The sequence below is a fragment of the Mandrillus leucophaeus genome, unplaced genomic scaffold, assembly GCF_000951045.1.
Source record: "Mandrillus leucophaeus isolate KB7577 unplaced genomic scaffold, Mleu.le_1.0 Scaffold652, whole genome shotgun sequence".
Taxonomy (NCBI): domain Eukaryota; kingdom Metazoa; phylum Chordata; class Mammalia; order Primates; family Cercopithecidae; genus Mandrillus; species Mandrillus leucophaeus.
Genome location: NW_012107053.1, coordinates 1,304,704 through 1,324,791, shown reverse-complemented (window position 1 = coordinate 1,324,791; position 20,088 = coordinate 1,304,704). Strand labels below are relative to the sequence as shown.

The following is a 20,088-nucleotide window of genomic DNA, read 5'->3' as shown; positions in this document are numbered from 1 at the left end:
CCTGAGGTCAGGAGTTCGAGATCAGCCTGGCCAACATGGTGAAATCCTGTCTCTACTAAAATATAAAATTAGCTGGGCATCATGGTGCATGCCTGTAATCCCAGCTACTCAGGAGACTGAGGCAGGAGAATCACTTGAACCCAGGAGGCAGAGGTTGCAGTGAACCGAGATTATGCCATTGCACTCCAGCCTGGGCAGAAAGGGTGAAACTCTAAGAAAAACAAAAAAATAGGAAAGATCTTATGTGGTCTGACTAAACCATGAGGGAGGTAGTATTGTGAACCTTTGATTCCATCTCACAGCCCAGTTCTCTAGGAGTTTAACTTAGTGAAAATTCTTCTCAAAGCTTAATAATAGTTTGATCAGCAGAGCTAATTTTAATCCACTTCACCCCAGAAATATTTAAATGGAAAATACAGAGAGATTGAAGACTAGATGACATTTTTTATTATGTGTTCACATTATTTCACATCTTCAGTATAACAATACTAATACAACCACTGCTAAAACTACTGAAATAGTTTAGCATATATCTATACTTTCTTTTTTAACCTTTATTTTGTTTTAGTTCTACAAGTTTAAATGTTCTCCACCAATCCTTTTATTGATGACTCTCTAGTCTTTCTGGTTGTTTAAAGCTTGTTCTTTTGTAGACTCCTTAGGAAAGGCTTTGGAAAACAATTATTTCCCAAGTTTTCACATTCTATACTGGTTTATGCCTTTATATTCACAATTAAGTTTTGTTGGGTGTAAAATCCTTGGCTCACATTTTTTTTCCATCAGGATATCAAATGTGGTATAACACTTTCTTAAGGCATAAGGGAATGCTGTTGAAAAGTCTGGTGATTATCTAATTTTCTTTCTCTTTTTGAGTAGTTTTTGTTTAGATAACTAAAGGCATTTGCTTTTTATGGTTCAGTAATTTTACTAAAATTTATATTAACGTTGGTCTTTTTGGATGAATACTCTCTGGTGCTCTTTCAACATTAATTTCAATTTTTTTTGTTAATTTCAGGATTTTTCATTAAGTAGAGTTTTTAGTATTCTTTTCCTTTGATTTTTGTCTTCAAGGACTACTATTATTCATATGTTGGATATTCTTATCTTCACTATTTACCACTTCGTCTAGAATCCTTTTTATTTGTTTTATTTTTTAAGATGTAGTTTTGCTCTTGTTGCCTAGGCGGGAGTGCAATGGTGCAATCTCGGCTCACTGCAACCTCTGCCTCCCAGGTTCAGGCAATTATCTTGCCTCAGCCTCCCAAGTAGCAGGGATTATAGGCATATGCTACCACACCTGGATAATTTTGTATTTTTAGTAGAGATGGGGTTTCTCCATGTTGGTCACGCTGGTCTCAAACTCCCGACCTCAGGTGATCCACCCGCCTCAGCCTCCCAAAGTGCTGGGATTACAGGCATGAGCCACTGCACACAGGCCTCCTTTTTATTTTTTAAAATATTTACATTCTTCTTACTCTTTTCTTCTTATCTAATATGTATTTGCTCTTGTGTTCTTTCTAGTTTGGTCTTAGTATCCAAAAACATTTTTGTATGATTACTGAGATATGGTTCAAATTAGATACAATTCCCCTACTTAAAATGTACAATTCAATGTTTTTAGGTATATTCATAAGTATGTGCAACCATAACCACAATCAACTTTAGAATATTTTAGCATTTCAAAAACACCCTCCCAACCCTTTAGTTATCATCCCCTACTGCTGTATCCCCTGAGCAACCACTTAATTACTTTATGTCTCATAGATTTGCCTGTTCTAGATATTTCATAGGAACATAATCACTACTGATAAAGACATACCCAAGACTGGGAAGAAAAAGAGGTTTAATTGGACTTACAGTTCCACATGGCTGGGGAGGCCTCAGAATCATGGCGGTAGGTTAAAGATACTTCTTACATGGTGGCAGCAAGAGAAAATGAGTAAGATGCAAAATCGGAACCCCCTGATAAAACCATCAGATCTCATGAGGCTTATTCTCTACCATGAGAACAGTAGAGGGGAAACCACTCCCATGACTCAAATTATTTCCCACCAGGTCCCTCCTATAACACATGGGAATTATGGGAATACAATACAAAATGAAATTTGGGTGGGTACACAGAGCCAAACCATATCATCCTACTCCTGGCCCCTCCAAATCTTATGTCCTCACATTTCAAAATCAATCATGCATTCCCAACAGTACTCCAAAGTCTTAACTCATTTCACCTTTAATCCAAAAGTCCATAGTTCAAAAGTATCATCTGAGACAAGGCAAGTCCCTTCCACCTATGAGCCTGTGAAATCAAAGGCAAGCTAGTTACTTCCTACATACAATGAGGGTACAGGTATCGGGTAAATACAGTCATTCCAAATGGGAGAAATTGGCCAAAACAAAGGGGTTACAGGGCCCATGCAAGTCCAAAATCCAGCAGGGCAGTAACATTTTAAAGCTCCAAAATGATCTCCTTTGACTCCAGGTCTCACATTCAGGTCACACTGATGCAAGAGGTGGGTTCTCATGGTCTTGGACAGCTCTGGCCCTGTGGCTTTCAGGGTACAGCCTCCGTCCTGGCTGCTTTCATGGGCTAGTGTTGAGTGTCTGCAGCTTTTCCAGTCACCTGGTACAAGCTGTAAGTTGATCTGCCATTCTGGGGTCTGGAGGATGGTGTCCTCTTCTCACAGCTCCACTAGGCGGTGTCCCAGTAGGGACTCTGTGTGGGGGCTCCAACCCCACATTTCCCTTCTGCACTGCCCTAGAAGAGGTTCTCCATGACAGCCCTGCCCCTGCAGCAAACTTCTGCCTGGACATCCGGGCATTTCCATGTGTCTTCTGAAATCTAGGCAGAGGTTCCCAAACGCCAATTCTTGACTTTTGTGCACCTGCACGCTCAGCATCACATGGAAGTTGCCAAGGCTTAAGGTTTTCACCCTCTGAAGCCATGGCCCGAGCTTTATGTTGGCCTCTTTCAGTCATGGCTGGAGTGGCTAGGAAACAGGGCACCAAGTCCTTAGACTGCACACAGCACAAGGACCCTGGGCCCTGCACACGAACCCTTTTTTTCCTCCTAGATCTCCAGGTCTGCCATAGGAGAGGCTGCCACAAACATCTCTGACATGCCCTGGAGACATTTTTCCCATTGTTTTGGAAATTAACATTCAGCTTCTTGTGACTTACGCAAATATCTATAGCCAGCTTGAATTTCTCCTCAGAAAATGGGATTTTCTTTTTTATCGCATTGTCAAGCTGCTAATTTTCTGAACTTTAATGCTCTGCTTCCCTTTTAAAACTGAATGCCTTTAATAACACTTGAGTCACCTCTTGAATGCTTTGCTGCTTAGAAATTTCTTCCACCAGATACCCTAAATCATCTCTCTCAAGTTCAAAGTTCCACAAATCTCCAGGGCAGGGGCAAAATGCCACCAGTCTCTTTGCTAAAACATAACAAGAGTCACCTTTGCTCCAGTTCTCGATAGGTTCCTCATCTCCACCTGAGACCACCTCAGCCTAGATTTCATTGTCCATATAATTATCAGTATTTTTGTCAAAGCCATTCAACAAGTCTTGAGGAAGTTGCAAACTTTCCTATTTTCTTGTCTTCTTCTGAGCCCTCCAAACTGTTTCAATCTCTGCCTGTTACCAAGTTCCAAAGTTGCTTCCACATTTCCCAGTATCTTTTCAGCAACACCCTACTCTACTGGTACCAATTTACTGTATTAGTTCATTTTCACGCTGCTGATAAAGACTTGCCTGAGACTGGGAAGAAAAAGAGGTTTAATTGGACTTACAGTTCCACATGGCTGGGGAGGCCTCAGAAACATGGCAGGAGGTGAAAGGCACATCTTACATGCTGGCCGCAAGAGAAAATGAGTAAGACGCAAAAGCAGAAACCTCTGATAAAACCACCAGGTCTCGTGAGAGTTATTCACTACCATGAGAACAGTATGAGGGAAACTGCCCCCATGATTCAGATTATCTCCCACTGGGTCCCTCCCACAACATGTGGGAATTATGAGAGTACAATTCAAGATGAGATTTGGGTGGGGACACAGAGCCAAACCATATCAGGTTGTTTGGGTTTCCACATTTTAACTCTGTGTATAATGCTGCACCCAAGATAACTCCTCCATTCCATGAATGGGGGCTATGCATCAAGAGAACTTTAACAAAGAAAGCAAACTCATTTTTGAATTTTAAGATCACTCTGGCATTCTGTTTTGAGGTCTGCTAAATTTACAATGCTGGGTGAAGATGACTTCACAATAAAACCAATGTTGAAAGACACCAAGAGACTGTAACTAGTTGAAATTTCATTTTTCCTTTATAATTTATTTGCCACAATTTTAAATACTGTAGACCATACAGAATGTTTTTTCTGCCCAAAAATGGGGGTCTGTTAACAGACTCAGTCCCAACCTCGTTCAGGACAAGCTCGCGTCATTCAGAAGTAGATCACAGAGCAGGTTGCACCCATGCCTTTGCCAGCATAAAGAAGTTGACTCTTTGGGGGTATCAAGGCTCCTCTCATGTTCTGTCACATTAAGGTAAAAACTGGGAGACCATAGCAAGGGCCCCTATCTAGACAAAACCTGATCATCTTATCTTGGACAAATTTCTCTGTTCTTTCTATAGCTTGTGGTAGACAAAATGTGCCCATCAAAGATGTCAACACCCAAATACCTGCAACCTTTGAATATATTATATAGGAAAAGGGACTTTACAGCTATAATTAAGATTATAGATTTTTAAAATAGGAAGATTACCCTGGATATCTGGGTGGGTCCGATCTAACCACATGAGATCTTAAAAGCAGTGAACTCTCGCTAGGGCAAGAAAGATATGGCAGAAGGGGAATTCAGAGAGATTGAAAGCATGAGATTCATCTACCAATGCTGAAGAGGCCCACAGGGGAATTCAGAGAGAGTGAAAGCATGAGATTCATCTACTAATGCTGAAGAGGGCCACACAGAAAGTATGAGGAGGAATGTGGGCAGATTCTGGAAACAAAGACTAGCCCATAGCTAACAGCCAGCAAGGAAATGGGGAACTCAGTCCTACAACTGCAAGGAACTGAACTGAAATCTACCACCAACCTAAATGTAGTTGAAAGAACTCTTATCTAGGGACTTCCCCTTACAGTCTCTAGCTAAGAGCCCAGCTCAGTTGACAATCTGATTTCAGCCTTGTGAGGCTTTAAGCAGGGGACCCAGTTGAACCATATTGTACCTAGATTTCTGTGCCATGGAACTGTGAGATAATAAATGGGTGTTGTTTTAAGCTACTAAGTTTGTAGTAATTTGATCTAGCAGTAATAGAAAATTAATATGTAAACCTTTTTTTTTTTAAAAAAAAAGCAGAATTTGCAAGCAAATGTGACTTTGAGCATAATTCTTTTTCTTCATTGCAAATATGTGATGTAGGAGTCTTTGAGTTATTTGCTTGAGAATAACAGTGATAAACTATACTTCTATCTGTGCTCCTCAGTATTTGGTTGCATTAATTGGAAGACTGAGGTTCTACTTAGGGGATTTTTTCCTCCAAGTCCTTCTAGAATACCCTAGAATGGAGAATGAATTTTAGGAGATCAGGACTGCGGCATGAAGATGAATTATCAAGCTACTGTACTAATCCAGCTGAGGGATGATAGGACAGGGTTAGCTGGTATGGAAGAGTCAGACTGGAGAGGGGGACATTTATGTTGATTCCTAATTGTTCAAGAATGGCTTACTAGGTGGACGGTGGGGTGGTAAGGAGGAGGTAAATGGATATTGAAAACTGAAGCTCTGCTGATTCTCAAATTAGTCACTCCCATTTGGGAATTAACATGTAAGTTGATAAAATCATGTCAGTGGAGATTACCCAGGAGATACTTATGGATTTTTTTTAAAATATAAAACATAAAAGGAGGAATGAGGAAGTATTACATACAGCGATTAATAGAGAGGAGATTCTGTTGCTTGGGACTGGAGAGAGAAAAATGAAGAGGCTTAGAAAAGATGAGAAAGATGTTGGCTAAATTAGATTTGATACGTCGCAAATGAACTTAAAAAAGTGGTATATGGTCTCTTTTTGTATTAGTCAATTTTCACACTGCTATAAAGAACTACCTGAGACTGGGTAGTTTATGAAGAAAAGAGGTTTAACTGACTCACAGTTCTACACGGTGGGAGAGGCCTCAGAAAACGTACAATTATGGTAGAAAGCAAAGCAGCAGCAAGGACCTTCTTCATAAGACAGCAGGAGGTGGGGAGGAAGTGCCACACTTTTAAACCATCAGATCTCTTAAGAACTCACCATCACGAGAACAGCATGGGGGCAATCACTCCCATGATTCAATCACCTCCCACCAGGACCCTCCCTCGACATGTGGGAATTACAATTTGAGATGAGATTTGGGTGAGGACACAGAGCCAAATCACCTCACCCTTAGATGGAAATAAAATAAGTAGTGGGAAGGCATGAAGCTAGAAAAAGTTCTTGTTAGCTACCAGCGAACACTGCCAGTCCAGGACAGCTAGATTCCTGTCTTTGTGAATAATGATGATGGTGGAATTGGCTACAGAAGACAGAGGCACAGGGAAAAGTGATAGTGTTCAAACCAGCTATGTGCACATAGGAAGCTTCACAAGCTGGTGTCTGTAGTTTGGGGAATATTAATATTGTGTTCCTCTTGGGTATATTATTCATTCAGTAAAAATTTAGCTATTTATAAAATCATTTACAGAGAAATTGGAGATTCTTTCAATCTCCTATTTCTGTGAAAACATTGCAGTTGTACTAAGACTGAAAAATCCTAGTTAGCTTATACAGGAGCTACCTATGCATTGAACAGTTTCCTCATGAAAAGCTCCCAATGAGTATTCTTGATACCCTCTGCTGATCTGAATCTGTGAAAGTATTTGACAGTTGCACAAAGCAGCAGAGAGAGAAAATAAGTTGCCCACACACAAGAACCTAAGAGGGCTCCCTGCTGAACCACCAGTTGTGGAGAAAGCAGCCAACCAGGGGAAGAACCATTCAGGACAGAATGTTCCTCTTTTTTTCCAGCTGATTTAGATGGACTAAAAAAGAATTAAAATTCAATCCATTCCAAAGCACCAAATAATAATTTTAGGAACTATGTGGAACTAGATGCTATACTTTCACTCCCTTTCCTAACGTCTTTGTTTTTGGCTAAGAATAAAAACAGCTGTCAAGGTTCCCTCTCTGAAGCTCTGTTAACACACCTAGTCCAAAGGCGCATGTGTGTCATCTCTCTAATATATTTTATTGCTGTCTTTTAAAATTCCCCTTAAGACGCTGGCCCAATATTGTTGCATTCAACCACATTTCTATCACAAGGATTAAAAAGAACTTAAGTATAATTTTATTCTATTCTGCATCAGTGCCATATACACACAAAAAAATGTTTAGATAAGTTAATAAGTTATAACATTCTATGTTTTAATATTAATAACAAGGACATAAATGATCATTTCCTGAGTTAACAGTGCAATGTAAATTTAATCTGTATTGCTAATAAGACATTTTACAGCATAGAAACATGATCGAAGTGATCATTTACTTTATCATGTCATAAAACACAAGTGCTTATTGTAGAACAGTGATATAATTTAAATGGCAAGGAAATTTGTGATTCATAACAACGAATCCTGTATGTATTTGTTGCCATGATTAACTGTCCAGGTCAAATATCAGTAGTAAAATAAGTTATGGTACAAAAGAAAGCCAAGAAGTTAGAAGGAACATTTGATTTCATTTAAGAAACTGAAGCCTGGATTCTAGTTAACCTTTCATTATGTACAAAAATGTTCTCTTAAAAAACCCTAAGCAATCACAAATTTAGATAAACTAGTTGAATAAAGGACAATGACAGCTCTTCATTATGCTGTAAAACTATGGATCTCATTTTTGGAAAAGTTGAGATCCTGCAGCAACCTGAAAAACAAACAAAAAGCACATGTTTCTAAGGGAAAATGTTTTAAAATGAAGGAATAAGAGCAGCTTACCACCATAATCATGATACTTTTTCATTCTCCCCATTTACTATGCAGTTTTGTTTAATAAAAAAACACTATCACTTCTTAAAAAATTAGTGATTAGTAACTCCTAAATATCATGAAATATCTAAGCAGTGCTCAAATTTTCAACTATATCATAAATGCCATAATTTTAAAAAATAGTTTCAATCAAGACCCAATTAAAATTTACTCATTATGATTGGCTGATAAGTCTTTCAGGCATCTTTTGATCTATAAGATCCCCCAGATGCCCACTCCATCCTGCAATTTATTTGTTGACAAAAATCAGATTTTTATTTGTTGAGTCTCCTAAAACCTTCATTTTTCTACATCCCTGTGGTATTGCTTAATAATATGTATCTACGTCCTCATATTTTCCATAACTTAATAAATGGATCTAGAGGCTTGATCAGACACAGGTTCAAATCTTTTTGACAAGACTATTTCATAGGTAATGTTCCTCTATCTGGAGGCATGTAATAAATGGTTGCCTCTCTTTTTGGATGCTAGGTACCATTATGATCTATGTATAGATCCATTAGTTAATTAAGCACTGCAATTGGTGATATTCTACTTCTATCATTCTTTATTCATTAATCAGCTGAGGAATCCTATAAAGAAAAATGTCTGCTGATTTATTATGTGGTTATTCAGTAGTATGGCTCATATAGCAAAGGGAGCATAAATGTTTGATTTTTTCCCCCTTTATTCACCAGTTTTCAAAGAAAGGAATTGATTCCCCTACTACTCTATCTTCATTCTCCCCCTACTGAACAGAAAAAGTAGAAATATTGCATATTATTCAACTAGGAAAATAGTACAATAACTACTTTTTTACCAATTACTCTATTATATGTAGTCACTTTGCTAGGCACTTCACATACTTATGTATTATTATTTATTCATTTTTACAGACAAGTGCACTAAAACTTAGAAAGGTTAAGAACTGCCCTAGGACACCCAGCAAATGATTGTAAGATGCCTGTAAGTGGTAGACCTGGGATTTAAACTCCAGCTGGCAGCTCCCAGAGGGGATACACATACTCACACAAAGGGCCAGTAGGGCATAGGAGTTGAGGCCAACACAGTGCAGCAGTAAAGCCTCTCAGTGTCTGGGCCCATGCTACCATTCTGTCCTGTTCTGCCAGGCAAGCAGCCTCACCCGAGCCAAACCAGTCTAGGCTTTTGTATAAATCTGCACCCCTAATGCATCTGCTAGTTCTCTCTGCCTGTACTATCCCCTTCTCCATCTCTCTTGACTGCTAGATTTTAGTCCACACGCAGTGCACATGACTTTTTTGACCATGCAGCTCCTGTCTCTCCAACACACACATCGCTAGGTAAAAGTAACCCATCTCTCCCAGAATTCCCATTACATCTTGATTTTTATCTCTAGTAAGATATCTATGGTGTTCTGAGTCATACTTTAGTTATCAGTATGCGCATCTGTTTCTACCACTAGATAGTGTGGTCCTTGAAAGGAGAGATTGTTTTACTAATCTCTGTAATAAAGTGCATATTTAGTGGATAAAGAACCATTATTGGCCAAGTAATGATAAGCTGCTTATCTCTATTTTTTAAAAAATAGGTATTCTGAGTCTTTCTCTGTTATCATACTATACAAATTGACAAATGTTTACCAAATATGGAGAATATGTCTGGGATGGCTATATTTATAATATAATCTATGTAGCAGACATGAGATTAACTTTGGAGAACTCTAGGAGTGGACATTACAAGAAAGACTCATTTTTCAGAACAGCAAAAACTATAATAAGAAACCCATATAATTGCCAATCAAGAAAAATATACCACATCCATTAAGATGATGAGGATAAGGAAACCAAAGAAACGAGTCCTAACTGAAAGTCACAAGGGTAGCTACTATGAATTTTAAGTACTGATTTGAATCAAGTTACATCTCAAAATGCAACTCTATGTAGTATGTTCAGGAGTGAGTAATAGCAGGAATCCATATGTAATGATTAATAAATACTCCTGAGCAACTCTGGGTAAGCCAGTTAGCACAGCATTGAAAGACTGGCTCTGAGGTAAAAGTGAGAAAAGAAAGCTATATAGGTTCTGGTCAATTTTTTTTTTTTGAGATGGAGTTTCACTCTTGGTGCCCAGGCTGGAGTGCAATGGCATGATCTCAGCTCACTGCAACCTCTGCCTCCTAGGTTCGAGCGATCCTCCTGCCTCAGCCTCCCAAGTAGCTGGGATTACAGGCACCCACCACCATGCCCGGCTAATTTTTGTACTTTTAGTAGAGACGGGGTTTCACCATGTTGGCCAGGCTGGTCTCGAACTCCTGACCTCAGGTGATCCACCTGCCTTGGCCTCCCCAAGTTTATGGTCAATTTTAAAAATGCAAAAATGATTCTAATTATTTAAAAGTATTATTATACTGCAATCTATAAAGTACTCACTGAGATATTTCTAAAATCGCAGAAGCAATACAGTAGAAGACAGTACAGCTCTTAGCCTTTTTTCCTAAAAATTTTATATTCAAACTGTATAATGTTAGTTTTCATTATAAATTTAATAGTTTTGCTAGAGCTTTAAAAGAGCAAAGGTTTACATTGAAACTTGAAAAATCTTTTTAAGTTGAGAGAGTTTAACTAAAAGAACATTTTTCTTAAAGCATTAAAACACAGAAATATATTTAATTAAAAATAAAATACATTTTAAATTCAACATAGAAGAAAAAAAGTTTTTAATGCCTTTATTTATTGATTGGGGGGTCAATCTTTTCTATAATTAAAATTTTAAATAAAAAAGCAAGATATAAGACTATCTATGAGGACTAAACTGATTTTTTTTTTTATCTTGCCCAAATTCCTATCTAAGGGGTCTAGGAAGTCATGCCCTACAAACTATAAATTCTCATCAGATGTGTTTTATTTAACCCTATATATCATGACTTACTTTCCAACCTGACTTTGGCATAACATTACGAGACAAGGAAGAAAATCAAAATATTTTATCCCAAAACAAGTTTCTTTGCCATATCTTGAAATGGCGCTGCAAATCTGTCCTTTGTGGGGGAAAATCTGCATCTGTAAAGAATCCTATCAACATAGCTAGATCTTTTTGTTCCCGGCCAGTCCAATTCTGAAGAGGTTAACTAAGAGTCTAGTACCTTTTAAAGGTCTGAATAGGCAACACTGTCATCTATTATCTCTAAGGGCAGCCACTGTAAGACTTCCAAAGAACCTTGGTCTCCACAATCTTTTATCTTAACCTGAACATTCCCTTTCTATGGATCTCAGGTCTTTAGACAAACTCAACCAATTGTCAACCAGAAAATGTTTAAATTTACCTATAGCCTGGAAACTTGTGCTCCCCGGCAACCCAGATTTGAGTTGTTCTGCCTTTCTGGACCAATCAATGTATTTCTTAAATGTATTTGATTGATGTCTCATGCCTCCCTAAAATGTATCAAACCAAGCTGTGCCCTGACCATCTTGGGCACATGTTCTCAGGACCTCCTGAGAGCTCACAGGCCATGGTCACTCATCTTTGGCTCACAATAAATCTCTTCAGAGATTTTGGAGAGTTTGACTCTTTTCGCCAACATCTAGAAATGTTAGGCTTAGTCACCTGCTAAATAAGAATAGGGCACTTAAAACAGCTATGTTTTAAAATCATCTAGAAATCCAACAGGGGCTACCTTTAACCAAATATTTTAAAGTGGCATTTTAAAGCTAAATCACATCAAAGTGAATTTCAAACAGGATCGCCACCACCACTGCTTTTTCATGATCCAGGCTTCAACTATTAGTCTTGCCTTATTTGTGTTCTAGTCTCCCCTTTGTCTTGCTGCTTGGCTTTTGACCACATACATTACTTACTAACTTTCACTCAGTTACAGAGAATGAAGATCAAAAGCTACAATGAGATGAACATTCCTTATTAATTACTACATATTATAAAGCTCTGATGGAAGAAGAGGTTGGGCCTAATGTCCCAAATAAGATTGTGGCACCAATCTTGTGAGTGTATCCATGTTGGCAGCCATTAGCAGAGAACACTGATTGCTAGCTGTAACTTACTTCTGTGTTTTATCTAACAATATGCATAATCCTAGCCTCTAACTCAAACTATACGAAGATTTAAAGACTGTTATTTTCTAAAACTGTAAGATTATTAAAGTGCAGGTTCATATAAATAGGAAGAACTGAGAGATATTTGTCATGAAAGATCTTCATTTCAGTATTGGGCAGTCTGTTTCCTACTACACTGCTACTCACCTTACTCCTTGTTCTGTAAATGGCACTGGTCCACAAATGCAGACGAGAACTTTGGATTTGTCCAAATTTCTTTTCAAAAATTCAGAAAGAAGAGCTGGTGAAATATGTCCCTGTTTGCCATTCCATTCAGAAATAGGTGCTGAGAGAACAAATTCAACATCCAGTCTACGGAAAAGAAAAACAGTTTTTTAAAGTTTATTATTTTAAACATATCATTAACATGTTTCAAGTTCAATAATATATTTCTCCCCTAAAGAATAATTTAATATATAAAGATTGATACACTTGCTAGAAAAACACTGAAAAAAATTATAAGATTTAACAAAAACATATAGGTAAATCTATATTTGCTAAGGATTAGCTTTTCCTATACAGTAAGGAATGTAATTTGGCATTTTTTTTTAAGTTGAACTAAGTAACCAAGCATGGTAGCTCACACCTGTAATCCTAGCATGCTGGGAGGCCACAGCGGGAGGACTGTTTGAGAACAGGAGTTTGAGATCAGCCCGGGCAACACAGTGAGACCTAGTTTCTACAAAAAACAAACAAACAAAAAAACAGAAAACCCCCCCAAAAAACAAAAACAACTGTTTAAACTTAGCCAGGTGTGGTGGTATGTGCCTATGGTCCTAGCTATTTGAGAAGCTGAGGCAGGAGGATCGTTTGATCCAGTGAGCTATGATTGCACCAGCCTGGGCGAGAGAGCAAGAACCTGTCTCTTAAAAAAGAAATTAATTAAAAATAAATATATAAATGAAATAGAGATTTCAAGGGATCTCAGAGAACTCCACATTTCTATTAATAATTTACTGGTATTGAAAAAAAAAGAACAAATATTGCATGTTCTCACTTACAAGTGGAGCTAAACCCTGTGTATCCAAGAACATAAAGATGAGAACAATAGACACTGGGGACTCCAAATGGAGGGAGGTGTAGGGAAAGGCGCAAGGGCTGAAAAACCTCCTAGTGTGTACTATGTTCACTGTCTAGGTGACAGGATCAACAGAAATCCAAATTTCAGCATCACACAATATATCCTTGAAACAAATCCGCACATTTACCCCCGAACCCAAAATAAACAATAATAATATGCTGGTATAAATTACAGTAAATAGCAATTACCAGTGACACATGTATTTTAATCTCTGGCTCAAAGCTCTCCAATGATTTCCAGACCCTTACAACCAGTTTGACTAAGAAGCCTATTTGACTTCTTACTGTCACTGTCTCAAAGGCCCTCAACCTCAACCTCAACCTCATGATCTCTGTAACTGGCACCACAGTCTGCTTGGTTTTACAAGCCAGAAACCTGGGATTTATCCTGGGAACCTCTCTCTATCTCACCCTCCATATCCAATTCATCACCAAGTCCTGCTCTAACTCTGTTTACCTCTTAGCCTTCACTGCCATAACACTGCCTGTTCTCTTTCTTCTTTCTGTAATGACATTACCACTCCCATTCTTCAGTTTTCAGCTCAAGCATCAGGGAATCCACAGGGAAGTATTGCACCTCCACAAGGCTGAGGTCCTTTGTTTCATGTGTTGTAGCAATGTTTTCTTTTTCCTTTTCTTCATAGCCATTTACTTCAGATTTTAAATATGTTGTCACTAAGCTGATTACCTATTGTCTACCTTCTCCAATAGACTCTAAACTCCATGAGAACAGGGACCATGTCTGCTTTGGCTATCACTGTATCCCTAACACACACGAGGTACCCACAAACTACGGAATGAAAAAGATGAAAGCAAAAGGGTACAGGGTTAAAACAAAGTCTCACAATGTAACAACAGACCATTTCTTCCCATGGGCTTAGTAATCTGTTATACAAATTGCTGGTGAAAAGCCACAGTAAATTCAGAATTCTATGTTGTACCTGTTCTGTCTGCTCTGTTTTAGCAAACAAAACTAATTCTTACCATTTCAATAGCATCAAATTGAAAGCAGTTCTACATGTTCCAGTGAGTAACTGAGTAGCAGGAATTCATGATACATTAATTTAAACCACATGAAAAAGCTGAAGTGAACGGTTTCTCTTATGAGGGGACAAAGGAAGTAAATATGAAAACAGAAACAAGGTATGGCTGGTACAGCTGCCCTCACATCACTGTGCCTCAGCTGAATTAAGTTTCCCAAGAACTAAGGAGCTGGCACAACACAAGCAGCACAGACCAAATAAGAGACCAAATAAGAGCAGCAGCAGAGGGCGAGAGAACCAGCCTCAGCTCTCCACACAGACTCCAGCCTCTAGGTCTTGTCCATTTGTGGAATGAGGTTGGGAAATGAGTCATCTCTTACATTTCTAATATTCTTTGATTTTATATTAAAAACACCTACAGGACTATGTTTTATTTCTTATCTTCAAGCTTCCCATTTAGTATCAGCAGCAATGCTAATCCACTCTATAGCCTCCCCAAAGGCTAATCCACAAAATAGCCTCCCCAAAGATACTCGCTATTTTTACCTTGCAAGCATTTAAAACTAAGACAGTTTTAAATAACCTCAGGATGTGATATTTGCTTACTGCTTCATGAGGGCAAGGTCCTTGTCTGTCTTGTTCAATACTGTATCCAGGCTTTGCTCAATAAAGTACACAAAAAAAATGCCTTTTGAATAAAGAAATGTATTTACAAAGAGGCCATGTTGGCTAAAAATAAAAATTGTACTTAAAAGAACAAAGCCATGTGCTGGCATCCATAAAATTACATATAAAAATGTATGTGAATTCATAAGTGTGTTTTTCTGGAAAAAAAAAATCATAATCTTTTTTTCATCAGATCAAAGGGCCAAAAGCAGCCATAAAACCACTGTCTTAAATTTCCAATTATACATAGATACTTGAATAAAATGTGGAAACTGTCCTGTTAAATTAAAGGATAAAAGATGCTCTCCTGTGGCTCTATTTCAAATGAGCCTATAACTGGAATAAAACTGCTAAATTAATACTGAAGTTTCTGTAGTCTGCCACAAGTACCTGGTCATAATTTTCCTTCACTGGGATGCTTTATAAAAAAGCCTAATCAGTGATATATTTTCTGCAGGTATATACTAAATGGTGATAAATAACAGATCCTTACATAAACGGTATAAACTTCTCATGTATTTTGTATTTATTCATATAATGGTCCCTTGACTATAATTTATGCAATCAATGGAAAAGGTGAACAGAAATAACGGCTGCAATTTAAGGATATTGTAAAGAGGCTGTTATCCTGCTTATCTCCTTTTCATAGGCTGAGAAAAAAGCTTAATCTGGAACAGGAGCATTCCCAAGTTAAGACTCAATAATTCTTTAATGAAAGATTTTTTTATATCAAAATATAGATAATTCCTGTGGAATCCTCTCTCCTGGCTTTTCTGAATGAAGGTCAACTTACTGTCTAAAGTAATTACAGCTTTGAGATCCTAGAGACAAGTGAGGGCACACAGTAAACATCCTGAAATTCCTCTATAATTTCAAAAGTGCCAAAAGGGGTTGGGACTCTTGAAGAGGTTACCTGAAAATAAATTCAGATTAACTCATAAAATACAAACTAATATGAAAGAGGGAGAGAACAGACCTGCTTCTGATGAGTGCCTATGCGATCTTAAATGTCAGTCTAAGTAAGCTTGTCAAAAAATTTATTTTAAGGTAGGCTGACAGTGATTTGAAATGACAAGTCTTGAAATACAAATGTATTCATCTAGTCTAAATCATTAGCAGTCATCCAACGACTTATTCCTTCCTCCTCTAGCCAATCAGCTTCGGCAACTTACCTCCTTCATATTTCTCACACAAAGTCCCTTACCTTCCCATTTTTAATGTCACAACTCCAGATCAGGTTCTTATATCTCTTCTCTAAAATATTACATTAACAGCCTTAGCCCTTAATCTATTTGATATACCATTGCCATATTAGTTCCCCTAAAAATCCTGATACAACTTTGCAACCTTTTTGCTTAAAAGCTTCAGTGATTCCTCACTGCCCACAGATTAGTATTTCAGCTTTTCCTATTTTTTTTTTTCTAGCTAAAGAAAATGTCTGCAACTGTAGTAAAAATTGCTATGTGCTCACAGGAAAAAAATCTCACAAAACTAGGAATCAAAATTAGATAAAACATATATAATTATGGAAACATTTTTAAAAATGAATCTAATGAAAGGAAACACTAGTATGCCTCCAGATGTTAGCAGTTATTCCATGAAAGCAGGCTAACTATCAAATAAATCTGTGACATACTGGGTTCAAAAAAGTTAAATATATTTCCTTAGAATTTCAGAAAGCCTTCAATATGCTAAGTTCAGAGTAAATCTTCAAGAAGGCATAGACTATTTCCCAAATGTATTCAATCATAGAGTCCATTCTGGGGAATACATTAACATTTCAAAGCACATATTCCAAGCAACACAACATCTGAGGAACATCTCCTGGAAGAAACCGAAAGTGCTATAAGGTTCCAGATTAGTGGGCTGCCTATCTGGGTACATAAGAGGTTAGGGAAAAAGAAACAGTTTCAGGTATCCTCTTTCATTTACTTCTGCTTCTGGCATCATCAGCTTAAATGGAACTGCCATATTGCTAGCCCCAATACTGACATCAGAAGACAAAAACATATAGTTCACAGAGCCTGTCAGCACTACAGGGAGATGAGCCGCAGTGTCACTGTGCCTTCTTCCTGTGTCTACCTGATATATAATATTTACTTCACATATGGATTACATTCAAGGTCTTTCATCACCTGATTTTAGCCTAGCTTGTTTCCTCAACTGTAAACAAAAAGGATCAGAAATGATAACTATGAAGATTCCTTCTAAAACTGATATAAGGTTTAATGGGTTTATTTTTAGTTATTCTGCATCATTCTCCTTCATGCACAGTATTTATTTCAAAAAAAACGACTCTACTCTGTTATTAAAACACTAGAATATACTGGCCCTCATGTCTTATGCAATCCCACTACCCAGATTTATTTTCCCACTCAAAGAAATGCTAATCATTTCCCAAAGCCCAGCTCAAAAGCCCCTTCTTCCATGAAGCTCTGATATTCCTACCCTCACAAAAATGGAATAAAATTCTTTTCACTAGATAGCTACGGTATGTTTTTTGTTCCTCTCAAGGCACAGACTTTACAGTCACTGATGTACTTTAGAACTTCACCACTACTAGGGTAGTCTTACTGATTTCTTATCTTTTTGTAATGTCAAGCACATTTTGCAGATAGTGAGCACACAAATGTTTAAAGTGATGTAAATGGTCTTCTATCTTCTGTTGGTGCATATAAGTGGGTAAATAGTCCCCTTTCCTTTGTGACCCATTTCCGTGCTGCTTAGAATCCCTTTTTTCCTCCTCTTTCTTTTGCCCCAACTAACTTCCCAATCCACTCTAGTGTAAAAATAATGACACTAACAACATCACTGTTAATGACACTATCAGTGTTAATGTCATCATCAATGACAATGTAGGCTGGGTATAGTATTCTCTGCTAAGTGCTTTCATTTTTCAGAGGCTATTAGTCAAAATGTAACAGATGCTGGAAATGATGTGGAGAAATAGGAATATTTTTACACTGCTGGTGGGAGTGCAAATTAGTTCAACCACCGTGGAAGACAGTGTGGCGATTCCTCAAGGATCTAGAACCAGAAACACCATGTGACCCAGCAATCCCATTACTGGCTATATACCCAAAGGATTATAAATCATTCTACTATAAAGACACATGCACATGTATGTTTATTGCAGCACTATTCACAATAGCAAAGACTTCGAACCAACCCAAATGCCTATCAATGATAGACTGGATAAAGAAAATGTGGCACATATACACCATAGAATACTATGCAGCCATAAAAAAGGATGAGTTCATGTCCTTTGCAGGGACATGGATGAAGCTGGAAACCAGCATTCTCAGCAAACTAAGACAGGAACAGAAAACCAAACACCCCATGTTTTCACTCATAAGTGGGAGTTGAACAATAAGAACACATGGACACAGGGAGGAGAACATTCCACACTGAGGACTGTTGTGGGGTGCGGGGTTAGGGATAGAATTAGGAGAAATACCTAATGTAGATGACGGGTTGATGGGTGCTGCAAACCACCATGGCACATGTATACATACGTAACAAACCTGCATGTTCTGCACATGTATCCCAGAACTTAAAGTATAATAGGTATCAAGAGCCTTAAAACACTTTGACCCAATACTTCTTCTGATACATCTTTATCCTGAATAGTTAGAGAGGTATTGAACAATTTCTAGTCACTATGTCAAATAATAGAGAATTGGTTAAATAAATTATGGTATGCTCCCATGACTGAATACAATGCAGTTATTCAAAATCATGGTATATTGCAGGATTTACTAACTGGCACGACTGGCACTTTGGGCTTGATAATTCTTTGTTGTAGGCGGGCTGTCCTGTGAATTGTAAGATATTTTGTAGCAATCCTGGCCTCTACTGACTAGGTGTCAGTAACACCTCTTGCCCCAGTTGTGAAAATAAAAAATGTCTCCAGACATAAATGTTTCTGGGGTGGCAGAGTTGCTTAAGGTTGAAAACCACCTGTTGAAAATATTCTTTATGTAAAAAACACACAATACAATAAGTAGAAATGTAGTTATAAAAATTATAGTTAGTATGACTGCATTATTTTAAATATACAAAACGAAAAGATAGGTATGCGTATGAATAGAAAGATACAGACCATAACATTAATAATTGTTCTTTGGGTGGCAGGATTATGGGTGATTTTTTTCTTATACCTTTTCTATATAAACATGTATTAATTTTATAAAGAGAAGGGAAAAATCAACAAATACTGTTATAAAAAAATGTACCACTACCTTTACTAAAGATTAATGGTCTCCAAGAACGACTCATTTGAAACAAAAAGGAAAATACCTGTTATATTTATATACCACAAAATGTTTTCTAGAAGTCAACCTGTCAAACTGTCCCACCTGTCCCACCCCTCAAAACTCATTCTACAAAAGCAGAGACATCACAGAGCTAGGGCATTCTGCTGATGGGAGCAGGTGGGCCAACGTGTACTGAATGAACTGAGCCTCAGAACACTGATCACATATTTGGGAGAAGGATAAGTGGAATTTAGTTTGATTTCAGTTTACATAATTAGTTAAATCCACTACTGCACATATTTGCCTTATGTTTTGTCTCATTTTTCATAAGAGAAAAAGTATAAGATTTTGCTAGACTTGGAAGGTGGTGAATGGAATCCCAATTGTTAGAACAGTCAAGTTTAATAACATATTTGGACAAAATTTGGGTACACATTTTTTTTCTGTTCAGATTTCATACTTAATGACATGAAAATGAGACTGAAATAGAAAGAGTAATACTCTAAAAAGTATTTATGAAGTATCTATATTTTTGCAATTCTGAGGGCAGTAATTAGGGAAAATGAAGAGATGCATTCCCTTGGCTGCATGAGAAAAAAAGCGAACACAGTATCTTATCACTGCTGGATCCATGTGTACAGGCACATAATAGATGTTACACATATTTCACGAACGAATGAATGAATGTCTGCTACAAACATACTAATTCTGGGCTAGGCACCTACATAGGCTAACTCACTGATTCCCATGTCCAAATGATTCTGTGGTGTAGGTATTAATGTTCGTTTTACAGATGGAAAAACTGAAGCTCAGCCAGATGAAGTAATTTGCCCAAGGCCAAGAGATTAATAACTTTCCATTATACAATTTTATTTTGAAGAATTCCATTTGCTAATTATATTATCTAGATAAACTCTGAGGACAAGCATAGCACGCTTGCTGAAAATATTCGATCATATGTCAGCCTCAGAATCCA

At 37.6% G+C, this 20,088-nt stretch overlaps 1 protein-coding gene across 1 annotated transcript in view; it reads right to left on the bottom strand.

Annotated features, from left to right (window-relative positions):
* Window positions 1-7,343: 7,343 nt before the first annotated feature.
* The window catches only part of LOC105554647 (cytochrome b5 reductase 4), a 101,233-nt gene continuing 88,488 nt past the window's right edge, over window positions 7,344-20,088 (bottom strand). The window contains exons 15-16 of the mRNA XM_012001201.1: window positions 12,275-12,439; window positions 7,344-7,938 (exon numbers count right to left, since the gene is read on the bottom strand). Coding sequence (XP_011856591.1) covers window positions 7,884-7,938; window positions 12,275-12,439 — 220 coding nt within the window. The 3' untranslated portion in view covers window positions 7,344-7,883. The remainder of the gene's footprint in view (window positions 7,939-12,274; window positions 12,440-20,088) is intronic.